Below are 16406 nucleotides of genomic sequence, written 5' to 3'. Positions count from 1 at the left end.
GTTTTAACCGGTGGACACACAGTTGTGTTCAAAGATTGCCCCTTAACCCCCCCCCCCCCTCCCCCCCCCGCCACTCAAATCCCTCCTAAAGCACAACTCAAACCCTTTCAAACCTAGCCTTATGAAGGGGGACAGACACACACACACACACACAGAGAGACACACACACACACACACACACACACACACACACACACACACACAAAATTTTTATATGCTAGATAAGGCAGTGTCTGCATATCTTGCTAATGGCATCCAAAATTCCTTGGCTGACCTCTACCACATTTTGCATTTGTGTTTGGCGTACACAAGGTCAGCTCAGGGCTACCTCGACATTAAGCCACGACCTATTTCTCTTTCTTTGCAACTGAAACAAGAAATAATCGGACAATATTGTTTTGGGGGTAACCGAATGTGCTTTAAAACTGCATAATCTGTTTACACACCGGTCACTTGGATTCATGTTAAAATCCGGACATGGCACATGTAGTTTAATTCACCTTTCCTTCTACATGTTCATGAGAGCAATGTCATGATGCTGACCACATTGCTTCCATTACCACCGAATCACACCACTCACAACTTCATCATCACATTTTGACTCTTTCCCCAGATTCATGCTGTCACAACTACCATGTCCGAACATGACCAGATCTAAGAAGATATCAAATTGCTTTACTAAACCATATAATGACATGACTTAAAGAGATTCGAACCCGGGTCCCAATCACACTTCGGCACAACACCGTAATGAAATGTAAATGGGATGAAAAATCCCACTCCAGAAACCCGTGTAACGATCACCGGTGGCCATGTCCAATTGGACTCCAACATGTTGTCGCCGGGGTTAACCCTCCGGAGGATGGCCGAAAGTCGGAGGCCTTAATTTATTTTTAAAACAAGAACTGCGAGCAATGATGATCGGCTTCCAGCCAAGACGGGTGGCACCATCCCTCATCAAATAATAATTTGGGACTCAATGCGTCCTCTCAAGTGCCAATTATCCTATTCTGCCCTTTCGAGCGGCGGACACTCGTATGGTGTGGAGGAGAGCGTCTTCTAAACCCGAGTGCGTATTCGAAACAGCTGTTTCACTTTATTGGAATCCTCATCACAGTGGTCCCAATGATCAGTTTACTCATGGCTTGGCTTCCTGGTCTCATGCTACGAATTTGGGCACGGATCAGAATCAGGCCGAATCAGGCCTTCCCTGGCTCTATCTCTCTATGGCACCGGAGACGTTGCAGAGAACCTGCAGTGTCTGTCCCACAAGCTCCCTAATTGTGGGGTCCTCCCTGGCTCCCACCATGTGGCTCCGCCTGGTACACACCGTATTCTCGGGCACTCACAAACTGTAGGTCCTCAATCCTAAACGAACTCGCCCTCCTGGCATCTCTCAGCCATTCAAGAGGCCACGAGACTTGGTGCATTCAATAACACATCTTATAACTCCCAGGCCACACTTGCAGCCCACAAACTAGATGTTTGCATTCCCAACTCCTGCTTCCCACGACAAATTTGCCATTTTAAAAGATCAGCAGCTACAAGTCATCCACATTTTTAAGCTTATAACTCTCATCATGCCCAGTGCTGGGTTTACAATGGTGCCAGGCCCACAATCAAAAGGGGCCCATACCAACCAAGATTTAAGCTTCTTCATCTATGGCCATCAGTATCCCACTTTACTTGTGGGTGTCAGTTGGGGGAACCTTAGCTCGAGTTTTCACGAACCAGCTGGCCAGGCCTGACGTTGGAAAAGTTATGGCAGGAATTTATAATCTGTTCAAGGTGCCGGTGGTAGCTCACCTACTCGTTGTGGCACACCATGAGATCTTTAACGTCCACCAACGAATGCGGGCAGACCGGATGCCAGTTGAACATCCATTGTGACGGCACACCCATTGATGGATCACCCTCCCAGTCGGAACGTTTTATAGCCCGGTCGGGATTAGATATCTTGGAGGGGAGTGTGCGTACCTCTAGGGCATCCTGTCATCACCTACCTGGCCATCACCTGCTTGAAAATCACTTCATGATTAAACCTGTGAAATGTCTTACAAATCCAACAAATATCTAATGTATTCTTGGTCCTCTTTATTATAAAATTGTGCAAGAATACAACGAATAATATAATATGCATAAAAAGAAAGCAAAAGTGGAAAGGCAACTTATTTGTTACTTCTATAAACCACAATTGCAGGGTGGCACTAGGCTTGGCTTTATGTGGAATGACTTATAGGCGCTTCACGAGTCTCTAGGCATTATGGTGATAAGGAGTGCGAAACCTTCAAACCACAATGGATTTGCAGGAACACCAATAATCCCTTTTGTTTTTCCTCCTCAACTCACAACTCTTCCATGACCTACAGTACTCCAATGGATGCGGAACTAAAAATTGTCCACTGCCCTCTTCAATTAAAAGACGGTGCATCCCAGGACCCAAGGATGAAGTTGATGGCGGATAACAGCGATGGTGGTTTGACGTCCCAGATGTGACTTGTCGTGGTTTCGCCACGGACTCGTTTGTCCATCTCTCCTGCTTGTGCCGACGAATCCCCAGTGACTGCTTCCTTGGCCTGCAACCCATGTACTTCTTTGGCGGTCAGGAAAAGAGCTCCGGGAAGGACAAAAAAAAGGTTCAGCAGCCAGCTGGAGTCACTCCGAATGAATAATTAGCTGCTAACGGGAATTGAGTAGTTCTGAAACAAGGGCTGAAGGAAAAGCCCGATTGTCCCGATGACGCACACCACGATGAAGATCCAGAGGAAGAGGCGATCGATGACCATTGCCACATATTTCCAATCTTCTATGACCTGCCAGCAGAGAATTGTTCAATACGAGAATTATTGATCACACCGGTCATCAAAAGAGGCAATGTATCTGCAGTACCTAGCAAATAGTATAACTACATAGAATCCCATGCCCAATGCCCATGGTAATGTTTTCACATCCTCCATAACATATTTATGAACCAAATGTACAAGGATGTCCCAAATGACTTTGCAGTTCATTAGAATCGAACAAATAAGTCTCCATGAACAGGAGGGATTTACTGTTTCTATATTACAGGAGAGGTTATTGCCCAACATCTCATCCAGATATGAATTTGGAATGCGCTTATGATGGCTTTCATTTGCTATTTTATGCTCAAAATTAACTGCTCTTCTCAAAAGAATGGCGTACTACAATCGTTTGGATAAAAAAAATACAATGTCTGCAAGGAGAGTCAATGAATTGATTGAGCGAAAAGAACACGCATCTGCTGAATAGCATCATTATTATCAGACTGACGCTATATATACAAAATCCAACAAGAAACTAAGAATCGATTTATGATGGTATTCTGACCTTCTATTCCCAGACTATGGAGTAGATTATATCACATAACAGTTGTTCCAGGATTGATCGCTTACTTTGTGGCACTTTTGTATACATGATCGAGACTCGTGGAAGAGCTACAGCAGAAAGGAAGGGAACAAAATGGAAAGGGGGAAACACCAACGGCAGAAGAGTAGTGAGAATGAGATCAAGGGAGCGGGCGAAGGACACATGGGGGTGAACAAGCTGCACACAAGCTTAATGAAACACAACAAGGATAGGAAAAGTGGGGATGAAAAACAAAAAAAAGGAACAAACCAAGCGAAAACTAACGACCGAAAAGACGTAAAGATGAAAGGAGGAAAAAAATCATTATAGCCTGGAAAAATGGACTGCTTCGGAAAGGGGTTATTTGGATGGGGGTAGCGGTGAACAGCTGTCTTGAAGCCCTGGAGGGAAGAATAAGACTGAACAGACTGGGGAAGTTGTTGTTGTATAGCCCTGCGGCACGAAGACGGCGGATCAATCTCCCAGGAGCGACCCAGAGATCTCCCACATCCAGGATGGTGGACCCCACTCTTCACGAAGTCCGTGCCATGGCAGGGTTATAGAAAGAGAGGGAAGAGACAAAAGGGAAAGGGACAGTCCATGGGGACCGATTGGCACTCTGACTGCAACCGCACTGCCCTGACAAATCCATTCAGCAGGGAAGAATGTGGAAGATTTGGCCCCCGACTTGTGCTGGGGAGTACAACCACCACAAAGAGGCATCCTCGATAGTTACTTTGGGGATGTTGGTTCGACAGGTCAGACGAAAGAGGAACAAGTAGAGGTGAGCAGTGAGTCGGGATTTTGTGAGTTTAACAAGAAGATGGTTACAGGCAGACCATGTACGCCCTGCAGAAACCTATGAGAGACGGAGCCAAGAGAAGACAGAGGGTGCAGACAAAAAAAGATGCGGTATAATACAAAGAGGCCATCTACGATGCAAAGGTAACAGGCCTAGACACTCACCGTTGTAATGGGAGATCCCAATGGTATTTGAAGACTTTGCTTTCCACAGCATCAAGAAGGGCAAGGTGTGAGGCAGGAGCAACAACCTAAAAAGAACAGTATTCCATCAAGCTGTCAATGAAGGCCTTGTTGGTTGTCAAAAGTTCAGACTGGCCAAGGGAAGGCCTTGCACGATTAAAGGATGCCCAATTGGCGGCTGGCTTTGGAGGCCATCTTGGAAATATGGTCTGTCCAAGACAGATCATGGCTGATCGTGAGACCCAAGAGAATGAGTTACTTAACTTCTTTAAATGGGTTGTTTATGAAGTAAATGGGAGGGTTTGTCCATACAATCCTTTGGGAGCATGAGTGTGTGTGACTTGTCATTGAAGACATATTCCAAGCGTTGCACCACCTCATTATCGTATGAAGGTCTGCAGAGAGGGAAATGGCTGCTGCCTACTTGCCTGAAAGAAGAGAGATGGTATGGCAGAGGGTGGAATCATCAGCAAAGGGATGGGCAGGATTTTCCAGGGAATCAGAAAGATCATTAATGAAGTTTAGGAACAAGACTGGGTCCAAAGCATTCCAGCTATATCAAGGAGAGGGAATGAGAGGATAAATCTAAGAGCTACACTGAATACGGAAGTGGAGGAAGTCAGTTATCCATGAGAGGAGGTGGCCTTGGAAGGCATAAGCAGAGAGTTTAGAGATCACGGCGGGTTGCCAAACTGTATCAAATGCTCAAGATATGTGGAGAGATGTCCATGATCTCATGTGAGATTGTGGGCTTCCATCCATTGTTGAAAGAGGAGAAGCAGCATGGCCAAAGTAGAACGTCCGAAACCAAACTGGTTTATCTGAGATCAGTCCGTTGGAGAACAGAAAGGATTTGATGTTTTAGTACACATGCACTGATGCCGTCTGGGCCTGTCACAGAATCAGAGTCGAGGTTTGCCAGAAACCTTTCCACCTTCTCAAGTGGCAAAGACACAGTATTCAGGAGCAGTTGGGTACAATATGGTAGGGGTATGTTTAGGGAGTGAGGGATTGGGTACATAAGATTTGGAAGCAAAAACAGACATGACGTATTAGGCCTTCTCACGAGCAGAGTCAGTTGTGGTGCCATTTTACATGAAGGAAGGTATGGAAGATGTGCAGACACCAGAGAATGACTTGACAAGGCACCACCAGTTCTTTAAAGAAGGACACAGGTTTGAGAGTTCAGCCTTGAGGTTGACCAGATGTTGTTTTCTGATTTCCTCAGTGAAAACACACATATTCTGTGTTTTGTGGAATGACTTGAGAATTCCTGCGCTGAGAAAGGCTGCCTTCGTTGAGAAACGCTGCCTTCGGTTGAATATGCCTTCCAGGAAGAAAAGGCACTTTATTTCATGGCAACTGCTTCACCATACAATTCAGTGTTCCATGGGCAAGAGGAAGGGTATGATAACTGAATACAGCCTCACAAACCTGAAAAGACAATACCCAGGGAGAGACATCAAGGAATATGGGACATCCTGTGGGAGGAAGTATTGTCAGCATTTAGATGGCAATGATAATTATTAAAGACATGAAGAAAGACAGCACTAGACGAACACGATGGTGGATGAGGCACAGGTTTACGAGTCATATAAAGATGGCGAGAGTGGGAGAACGGATAGCAGACTGGAAGAAAGGTGTTTGGACGCTGGTATGTGGGAAGATGGAATATTTCTACATTGTCGCACTGTGCCTCAACATGAGGATGGCACAGCAACGCACATCCTAAACATCTATGCTCCCAACATAACCTCCGTGTACAAGTGTATAATTATATACAACAACAACAACAACATGCATTTTAAGGCCATTTTCCCTGAGCTAGAGCGGGGGGTGTGCTGTTAAGTGTATAATTATATAATTTATTAAACACAAAGTGAGGGACTGGATTGTTCCTGGGAGCTTATACCAATACCATGGGAGCCCTTCAATTAAAATATCTAACTTCCCTGAAGCCAATAATGGAATTTTCACACACCTTGGTGCAAACCTTTCTTAAGATGATCATTATCATGTTTCCTTCGAGACATTGCCCAACTTACATCATAGGTTGTTGTAATATAAGTTATCATGACAATCATAAGTTCCCAACTTACTTCTTTTTTTTTTTTCTTTTTTTTTTGTATACAAGATCAAGGCTCGTGAAAGAGCGAACATTAATCACACAAAAAGTCAAACCGACACATAAAACACAAAATAAGGGGAGCAGTAGACAAGATGGGGAGAGAGGGGGAAGGACACAAACACAACATTTGAGAGCAGGGACATCGAGAGAAATTTGGGGACTTCCAGGAAAGAAGTTGGAATTTCAAAAAAAGTGTATCTGGGGTGAATTAGCGGGGGTAGAAAAGATCAAGGTTTTGGACTGGGGAAGATAAGAGATGGTGGTGAACAGCTGTTTTAAAGACCTGGAGGGAGGAATGGGATTGAAGAGAGTGGGGGAGTTTGTTCCAGAGGCGGGAGAAAAGGGGAATGAAAGAGTGAAGGTGAGCAGAGAGCCTAGATTTTGGCAGTTTAACCATAACAGGGTTGCTGGCAGATCTTGTGTGACCTGTAGGAATATTAGGGGGACAGACCACAGAGAGCTGGGGGAGCAAGGCCAGAGAGGAGTCGGTAGAAGACAGAAAGACCACCAACCTGCCTGCAGTGAGTGAGTGAAAGGCCCTCGGAGTTAGCTTCATCGCAGGAGATTCCAATGATTCTGAAAGCTTTGGTTTCAACAGCGTGAAGCTGAGCTAGGTGTGAGGCAGGAGCACTGGCCCAGAGGGGGGAACAGTATTACATTGAGCTGCGGATGAAAGCCTTGTATGTGGTGAGGAGCTCAGGTGTGCCAAGGAAGGACTTCGCACGACGGAGGATGCCCAGTCGGGGACTGGCTTTGGAGGCCAGCTTGGAAATGTGGTTTTCCCAAGAAAGATCATGGCAGATAGTGAGACCCAAAAGCTTGAGCGACAGAAATTATTGGAGAGGATTGTTGAGAAAGTAGATGGGAGGGTTTTCCAGTCGGTCTTTTCGGAGAGACACAGTAAGAGTGTGAGATTTTTCAGGATTGAAAGACAGGTTCCACTTATTTGACCAGTCTGTGATTTTGTCTAGGTCTGCAGAGAGTGAGGAGGCTGCAGAATGCCGATCTGAGGGATGAGGAATGGAGCGGCAGATAGTGGAGTCATCAGCAAAGAGATTTCCAGAGAGGATTTCCAGAAAGGATTTTCCAGAGAGTCGGAGAGATCATTGATGAAGACCAGAAATTGCACAGCGCCCCGAACACTACCTTGGGGAACTCCAGCCAGAACAGGAAGGGGGAGATGAGAGAAATCCATTCAGGGCCACACGTTGCCTACGACCAGAGAGGAAGTCCGCAAGCCATGAGTGGAGATTTCCATGGATATCATAGGAGAGTTTGGTGAGCAGAGCTGGGTGCCAGACCGTATCGAAGGCACGTGATATGTCAAGGGAGACAGCTCTGATTTCCTGTTTGGCATTGAGGACCTCCATCCATTGTTGAGACAGCAGAAGCAACATGTCTAGAGTAGAATGACCTGGTCTGAATCCAAATTGATGATCAGAGATCAAGCCATTGGAGAAGAGGAAGGATTTGATATCCGAAGCAATGATGGATTCCATGACTTTGCTGATAATTGGGAGCAGGCTGATTGGTCTGTAGTTGCAAGGATCTGTTTTTGCACCTTTTTGTGTAAAGCAGTAATGTTTGCTGATTTCCAAGATGCTGGCAGATGACCTTGAGCAAAAGAGAGAGTGAAAAGAAGAGGGAGATGGTGAGATAGAGCGGAAGAGCAGGATTTCAGGACCAGTGGGCTGATGCCGTCTGGTCCAGTTGCAGAATCAGAGTCGAGGTTTGACAAAAACTTCACCTTGTCTGGAGAGAAGGACACAGAGTCTAGGAGCAGTTGTGTTCGACTGGGAAAGGTGGGAACAGAGAGAGATGGGTTTGGGACACAAGATTTTGAGGCAAACACAGAGTTGAGGCATTCGGCTTTGTCACGTGCTTTGTCAACTTGTAGCCATTTGAGGTAAGGGAGGGGATGGAGTGGGAACAAACACCAGAAACGGATTTGACCAGACGCCACCAGGATTTGGAGGAAGGAGACAGGCTTGAGAGTTCAATCTTGAGTGTGGAGAGATAGTGCTTCCTGGCACTCCTGAGGGTAGACACACACTTGTTCCGAGCTTGGTGAAAGGAACTGAGATTGCCTTCAGTTGGATTTGCCTTCCAAGAGGCAAAGGCAAGTTGTTTCAGGGCAACTGCCTCACCACAAGATTCAGTGTACCATGGAAGGGAGGAAGGGTAAGACAACTGAAGATGAGATGGGATAAATCTGTGCATGAGACAGAGCAGTTTGCTTTTGAAGAATTCCCAGGAAGAATTGACGTCAGAGGCAGTAGAGATGGGAGACCAGTCCAGATGATTGATGGCTGCTTGCAGACTGTGCCAATCAGCCTTAGTGAAATGCCAGACTTGTCGGCGCTGAGGAGAGCGAATGGCCAGAGAGATGTCCACTTTAACAAGCACATGATCAGCAGAAACGATTGGAGCAGAAGAAGAGCAGCAGACATTTGCAGGGAAGTTTGTCATAACAAGTCTAGAAGAGAATATACTCCATTGACTGAGATCCGGGTCAGGAAATTGACAGATTGTGTCAGTCCCAATGAGTCGCAGAAGTCCTTTGCTGAGATGCCATGGCTGGTGAAAGAGGCACCCACACCCAGCCAGCTGGCATGATGACAGTTGAAGTCGCCACATATGAGGAAGAGAGAGTTTGGATGAGTTGATAGAAGTTGGTCCATGTTGTCAGACAGCAAAATGTAAATGGAGTCATCACTGTTTGGAGGACGGTACAGAACACATATGAACAAAAGGTGGGAGTGGAGAGGAAGCCGTAGCCAGAGGTACTCCTGGGGGTGGGATGGAGAGAGGGCAGTGCAAGGAGAGTGAGGAAGAGAGTTTTTGATAAAGATAGCAACCCCACCTCCAGGATGAGGCTCAGGTCTATCATACCGGAGGAGGGAGTAACCAGGAAGAGATATTAAGGAATCAGAGACATCTTGAAGGAGGAAAGTTTCTGTTAAGCAGATCAAGTCTGGATTGTCAGAAGCAACCTGAATGGAGAGATCAATCAGGTTTGAGCGAAGGATCCAGATGTTTTAGGTCCATACCGTTAATGAGGAGAGAGGGGAGCATCGGGTGCAGGGGAGGGGAGGGGTAGGATCAGATGAAGGATGAGAGGGGGAGGTAGGGAGAGCTGTCGATAGTGTGTCAGAGATTACAGAAGAGTTACAGGAAAGGGAAGGATGAGGAGGACGAAAGGTTTGATGGTGATGGGATGAGGGACAGTGAGGGGTTGTTTGAGGAGGGGCAGAGGAAAGTAGAAGGTTGAGGGAGGTGGAGGTATGAGATAGAAGGGAGATGAAGTGGGGAGGAGGCAGCTTTGAGGAGGAGGTGGGAGGGGGGAGAATTTGGGAGGGATGGTTGTGGGGGAGATTTGAAGGGGAGGGGTTGGGGGGGAGTTTTGAATGGGAGGGGCAAGGGGGGAATTTAGGAGGGGAGGGGCAAGGGGGGAGTTTAGGATGGGAGGGGCAAGGGGGGAGTTTAGGAGGGGAGGGGCAAGGGGGGAGATTTGGAGGGGAGGGGCAAGGGGGGAGTTTAGAAAGTGGATGATTAATGAAAGACGAACATTGATAACAAATTGGGTTTATTGTGATTTTCAAGTTAGCGGTCCGTTTAAGAACGATGGAGGAGGGGTGGAATGAATGTGAATTTAGAGCATGTCGTGATTTAGAATTATAAGAGATTGAATATTTTTTTGAAATGGAATGAGTTGGAGAGGAAATTGAAAAAAGCCTTTTAAATAGGAAGAAAAACAGCGTGTTGTAATATACCACTGAATAAAACACTGCCGGGAAAAGTTTAAACATATTTAAACAGAACCGTGAAGAACAGTCTTATATTCAGAAAAATACCAATGCCGAGAGGGAGCCTGGAGGGACAACCACGAGTCATGTGAACAGGGGAAAAGGTGGAAGGCAAGGAGATAATGGGGGCAGGGCGAGACAGCGCACCTGGACAGAAGCACACGATGGGACACTTCACACGTGGAGAATGGGAAATAAATATTGTTTTTTTTGTTTTGTTTTGGGGGGGGGGGAGGGGGCGTTAAAACGTTAGACAAAGAGTATATGTTCGGGGAAGTTTGGGGGAGAAGGGAAAAATCTAAGAACCTAGCAAAAACAGCGAAGGAAGGAACAAACTTCGACGGGGGACTGGGGAAGCCTGAGGCAAGGCCGCACACGCGCAGCAAACAGAAACGATTAATTTATGAAAGATTAACACCGAGAAACTTCCAAGGGACACACTATAGGTTCACACACCGAAAGATAAATACAGTTTCGACAAAATACAATTGTGAACAATGACAACTTTGAAAACGTGGAGAACGTGTACAGCTTCGAAAATCTGTGCCGTCAACCCCAGCCGTTTCAAATTTATCAGCCGTACACTTATTTTCCTTTTGAGGTAATTGTGGAGATTCAATGTTCAAGAGTAGCTCATGTACCTCAATTTTGGATTGTCGGCCCCAGGTGAAAGCTACAACACCACGAGATCTAATCAATACTAAAATTCAGAAATGATTTGTAAATATCTATGTATGTCTGAAACTTATACAATCGAGACTCTACCAAACTTAGCATATGTTCTTGGGGTACTCAGTCAGGTCATGGCCACAAAATAAATAATCCCTCCTCTCCACCATTAGGGTGTCCCCGAAGCACCATTAGGGTGGCAGACTATTTGCAAGTTTCGCTTGTACATGTGACATAGTGCAAATACTTTAACTACTGACATAGTGCAAGTAGTTTAACTATCGTCAGGTTCACTATGGTAACAAATATAATTTCGTTCAAAATATTGGGAGATTAGCAAACCTGTACATTTTTGGAATCATCAGAGCATGGAGAATCCGAAAATCAATGTTGGCATTTGCACAGACACCTGCATGGCCGCCATTTTGGATTTTCAAAATGGCCACCATAAAATACACATTTTGCACTATCTCGGCTTCCAGTCAACCTAGAAACCTAATTAAATATGCTAATCCTATGTTTTCTGGGTCAAGGAATCCAATAAAGTCCTCAAAATAGTGCTCAGGGTTATAGAAAAGCAACAAACAAAGGTAATTGAAAACCATTGTCTTTATATTTGTGATATAACTGTATTACATTAATACATGATATTGCAAGTCCTTTGAAGTTATAGGTATGGGTTTATAAAGCAAGAAAGCAGCCTTGTTAGTATCAGATTGAACTATAAGTCCTATATACAGGCTTCTACTAGGTCTATACCGTTCAGGAATATGCTGAATATGTGGAATTTTTTTGTATCACTAACATCTGGAAAGTCCTAAAAGTGAAGCAAGTATTAGGATTAGAAGTCTAATGGTCCCATCAATGGTTTTCTTGACCCAGAAAACATAGGATTAGCATATTTAAATAAGATTCTAGGTTGACTCGAAGCCGAGATAGCGCAAATTATGTATTTTATGGCGGCCATTTTGAAAATCCAAAATGGCGGCCATGCAGGTGTCTACGCAAATGCCAACATTAATTTTTGGATTCCTCATACTCTGAATATTCCAAAAATGTATAGTTTTGCTAATCTCCAACATTTTTGAACGAAAAAACATCGTGAAGTTGACTACTATAACCTGCATACTGCGACCTAATAACTGAAAGAATCATAAAAATCTGGAACCAACACTTTGGTCTTTGTCTTCGCTGCGAGTGTGGTCGGCAATAATGCGAACGTTGTCCACAGCCTCCTGTAGTTCTGCCGACCACCTTGATGTTGCCCGGAACCTGAGCTCAGAGCTTCCACAGAAATGGCCAGAATGGTCCTGCATGTTCATCCCGTACTTGTTCAAACCAGTGTTCCCGTAACATGTTTCCCCAATATCGGAGGATTTGCCATACAAGTGCTTCTGCCTCATGCGGTCTCGGGCCGAAGTTTTGTTTGGACGCTGCATAAAAAGCAGTGTGGGCAACTTCTGCAGGAAAATCGTTTTAACCCAGTTTGGCATCGTATGGGTGCTGGGTGATCTATGATGGATGTTGAGAACGCACACACTTGTAACAATTGAAAACGTCACCAGAATCATCGTAAACATGAGATATTTTCCAATGAGGGGCACATCCAGTGATGTTGGTGGGACGATTTTTGATATTAGCAACAAAAAAACTGTCAGCGCAAGCAAAACGGAAATGCAGAGAGTCATCTTTTCTCCGCAATCGGATGGCAGGTAAAAAACCAAAATTGCCAGGGAAGTTATTAAAATACATGGGATTATCAGGTTAATTGTGTAAAATAGTGGCTTTCTTCTAATAATGAAATCGTATGTGATGTCAACGTAGCTTGGATCAGAAGGATCCTCATTTCTACGACCAGGTAGTGACACGATGTCCCACTCTCCACTGGGTGTGAAGTCATCTATTGTGGCGTAGTCACTCTGAAGGACCAAATCGATTTCTGTGTGGTCGTAGGTCCAGGAGCGAAACTTCATAGTGCAATTTTGCTGGTCAAATGGAAAGTGCTTCACTTCGATCTTGCAGGCGCTTTTGTAAATCGCCGGTGGCAGCCAAAAGATGCTTCCATCCGGAGACACCAGTACGTTGGCAAGAAAAGAAACTTCGTAGGTTCCATCAGCACTGCGGAAAAAAACCCGATGGTCGGTGAAAATGTCTACGATAAAGTCACATATTCAAAATAATAAATTACAGCATTCCTCATATCTGCATCAATTTCTGTTTAAAGGATCTTAGTTGTTGACAAATGACAGCCAGGGATGTAAGGAAGTAGAATAAAAACGAATTATGTGCCTTGAATAGAAATAATGCTCAATATCTGCATCTAGTTTTGTACTTGTTGTAGAGCACGATGTCGGGAAGCCAGACAAAATGAGCAGGAATTCTCAATTTCTTTATGCCTTCATAATCATTCGGCTCCCAGGTAAGCCGGTAGTCAAGCCATTCCTGTTTGGATAGGTCAAGTTGGGAAAGCATTATCTCAGCAGTACATACAGTTCACAATAATTCATCATCCATCACTTCTTGTTAAAGAGGGTGTATAAGAAGTTTGTGGCAGTCAGGGACATCCACTTACCTGCGTCAGCCAGACATTTGTCGTCATTATTTGATCCCTCTCGTTCTATTTGCAGAAAAAGGTGGGGGAAGAGTGGGAAATGTGCACACTTATTGAAGGTAAGGCATGGCTTCTTGACTTAAGACAAAGATAAAACAAAATCACTGGCGACTTTACTCGGCTGATTGCCTGCTTGAGAGATGTGGTTTGAGCTCAGAATTGGGTTTTCATTCTATCCATGGTGATAATATCATTGTCTAAACTCTAAAGAATAATAAAGCCAAGCCTAACACACAGCAAGTGTATGGGGCAAATATGCTCAAGATATACAACCCGCACGGTCATGTCGGCCTATTCCAACGCCCAAAAAATTGTTTTTAGTTGAGAACATCCGTATTCAAAAACAGCTTCAATAAAGAAGACCACGAGGAACTAACTCAGATAACCTGCTCAGTAGAGACACCTTCTAATCTTGACACATGGGTAGTTGGTGACTTAATTCCTTGAATGGTTACTCTAACCATACCTCTCATCTAGAGACAGTCGGGTGCCACTGAGAGGTAAGATTTATCAGTTGTATGCTGTGCATTAACCAATGAAATTGCATCACCAACATAAACAGGTGGCACAGAAATTTGCTGAATCTATTTACAATCTGTTTGGCATTAAGTCTACCATATGTGGCCTTTAAGCTGGTGAAGTAATTTTGAATGTACTTTCACACATTATCACTGCATAGCTTTCAGAGTACAAGACATACATTGACTTTGAGTTGGTCAGTCTACAAAATATTTACATTTCAAAGCTGGTTATGAGGAATGTGGGTCTTTGGGTGAGGGAGAGTGTTGAGGGTCCTTTCAGAAAAAAATATGATTTAATAATTACAGTTTCTTAGTTAAATATTTTAACATTTTTTGGTATACAGTGTCGAGGCTCATGGAGGAGGATGTAACAGAATGAAGGAACAGTAGAAACCCCCCAACAGCAGGTTGGAGGAACAAAATAAAGGAAGAGTTAGAGAAAGAGGAATGTGGGGAATAACGAGAGCGAGCGGATGACACATGGGGTGAACAAGATGGATACAGCCACAAACTCTCAATCACAGAAATGGAAGGAGAAACCTGAAACCCAGAAAGAAGTGGACTTGGGGAAAGGTTAATCGGGGTAGAAAAGATCAGGGTTGTGGGTTCGGGGTGATCGAGATCACCGAGTCGAGTTGTGGATCGAGATCAAAAGATCTCGCGAGATCTTAGAGACGGCGGCAGGGATTTTCGAAGCTCCACACGGTCTCCACGTTTTTCGAAGTTAAGTCTGTTCACAATTGTATTTTGTCGAAACTGTATTTATCTTTCGGTGTGTGAAGTTATTGTGTGCAACTTTGGTTGTTTCTCGGTGTTTATCTTTCATAAATTGATCGTCTGTTTGCCGTGTCGTGTCTTGAGGCCTTGTACAGTGTGCACTGTACAACCTTGAGGCTTTGTTTTTCTCTCAGCGGTCCGTCTTTTGTGATCCAATAACTTTCGTTCTCTGTATTCCAGTCTTTTCACCCATAGCCTACTTCCTTGTGTAAATCTCAACTCAAAAAAAAAACAAAAAAAAAAAACAACATTTTCCTTCTCTGTTCTCATTCGTTTATTCATTCTTATTCGTTCGTTCGTTCTTCGACCACGTGTTTCTCCCCCATTTCCCCAGATAGTTTTCACTCATTAACCTTCAATGTTTACACTTTCCCCTCAAGTTATGTATTCCGTCATATTTTATAACACCTTTTTCTTCTTCTTCTTTAAAAGGCTGCTTTCGACTTGCTCACCAAATCAATTCATCCCAAAAAAAATATCCATCTCGTATAGTGCCTTTTTTCTACATTCCCTAAACTCTCCTGCACTCCATCCTCCATCCAGCGTCCTTAAACGTATTTTTAACTCGAAGGTCACAAGAAACTCATTTTGCAATAAATGTTCGTTTCCCATAAATCGTACACTTTCAAAAATCCAATCTCACCCCTCCCCTCCAAATCTTCCCCATAACCCCTCCCCTCCAAATCTTCCCCATCACCCCTCCCCTCCAAATCTTCCCCATCACCCATCCCTTTCAAATCTCCCCCCTTGCCCCCTCCCTCCTAAACTACCCCCTCACCCCTCCCCGCCAAGACGCCCCCTCGCCCCTCCCCTCCTAGACTCCTGCCTCACCCCTCCTCTCCAAATCTCCCCCATATCCCATCCCTTTCAAATCCCTCCCCTTGCCCCTTCCCTCCCAAACTCCCCCCTCACCCCTCCCCTTCAAATCTCCCCACCCTCATTGCTTCTCAATTTCCCCCCTCTCACTCCCCCTCCTCAAAGCGTCCTCCCCGCTTCTTCCCCCTTCAAACTCTCACCTCCATCTCCCCCAACCTTCTGCCTCGCTCTTCCCCCTCCTCAAATAACACCTCATTGTGGCTCACCCAATCACCATCAAACCTTTTGTCCGCCCCATCCTTCCCTTTCTCCGAGCTATTCTGAAATCTCTGACACACCTTCAACAGCTCTCCCTACCTCTTCCACCTCTTCCACATCTTACCCTACCCCTCCTCCCCCCTGTTCTGTATCTGATGCTCCCCCTTCCTCTTCATTAACGGTATGGACCTCAAACATCCGGGGCCTTCGTTCAAACTTAACTGATCTCTCCATACAGGTTGCTTCTGTCAAACCAGACGTGATCTGCTTAACAGAAACTTTCCTCCTTTATGATGTCTCTGATTCCATAGTATCTCTCCCGGGCTACTCCCTCCTCCGGTATGATAGACCTGAGCCTCGTCCTGGAGGCGGGGTTGCTATCTTTATCAAAAACTCTCTTCCTCACTCGCCCTGCACTGCACTCTCTCCACCTCACCCCCAGGAATACCTCTGGCTACGGCTTCCCCTTC

The 16406-nt window shown here is 45.0% G+C and overlaps 1 protein-coding gene across 1 annotated transcript in view; it reads right to left on the bottom strand.

The window, feature by feature from the left end:
* Positions 1-2075: 2075 nt before the first annotated feature.
* Positions 2076-16406, bottom strand: part of LOC137421102 (neuronal acetylcholine receptor subunit beta-4-like) — a 46187-nt gene continuing 31856 nt past the window's right edge. The window contains exons 3-6 of the mRNA XM_068106822.2: positions 13526-13570; positions 13286-13395; positions 12126-13071; positions 2076-2813 (exon numbers count right to left, since the gene is read on the bottom strand). Of these exons, the coding sequence (XP_067962923.2) occupies positions 2673-2813; positions 12126-13071; positions 13286-13395; positions 13526-13570 (1242 nt within the window). The 3' untranslated portion in view covers positions 2076-2672. The remainder of the gene's footprint in view (positions 2814-12125; positions 13072-13285; positions 13396-13525; positions 13571-16406) is intronic.

The sequence above is a fragment of the Myxine glutinosa genome, chromosome 2 (assembly GCF_964187855.1).
Source record: "Myxine glutinosa chromosome 2, kmMyxGlut1.1, whole genome shotgun sequence".
Classification (NCBI taxonomy): Eukaryota; Metazoa; Chordata; class Myxini; order Myxiniformes; family Myxinidae; genus Myxine; species Myxine glutinosa.
This window is presented reverse-complemented; position numbering and strand designations above follow the sequence as displayed.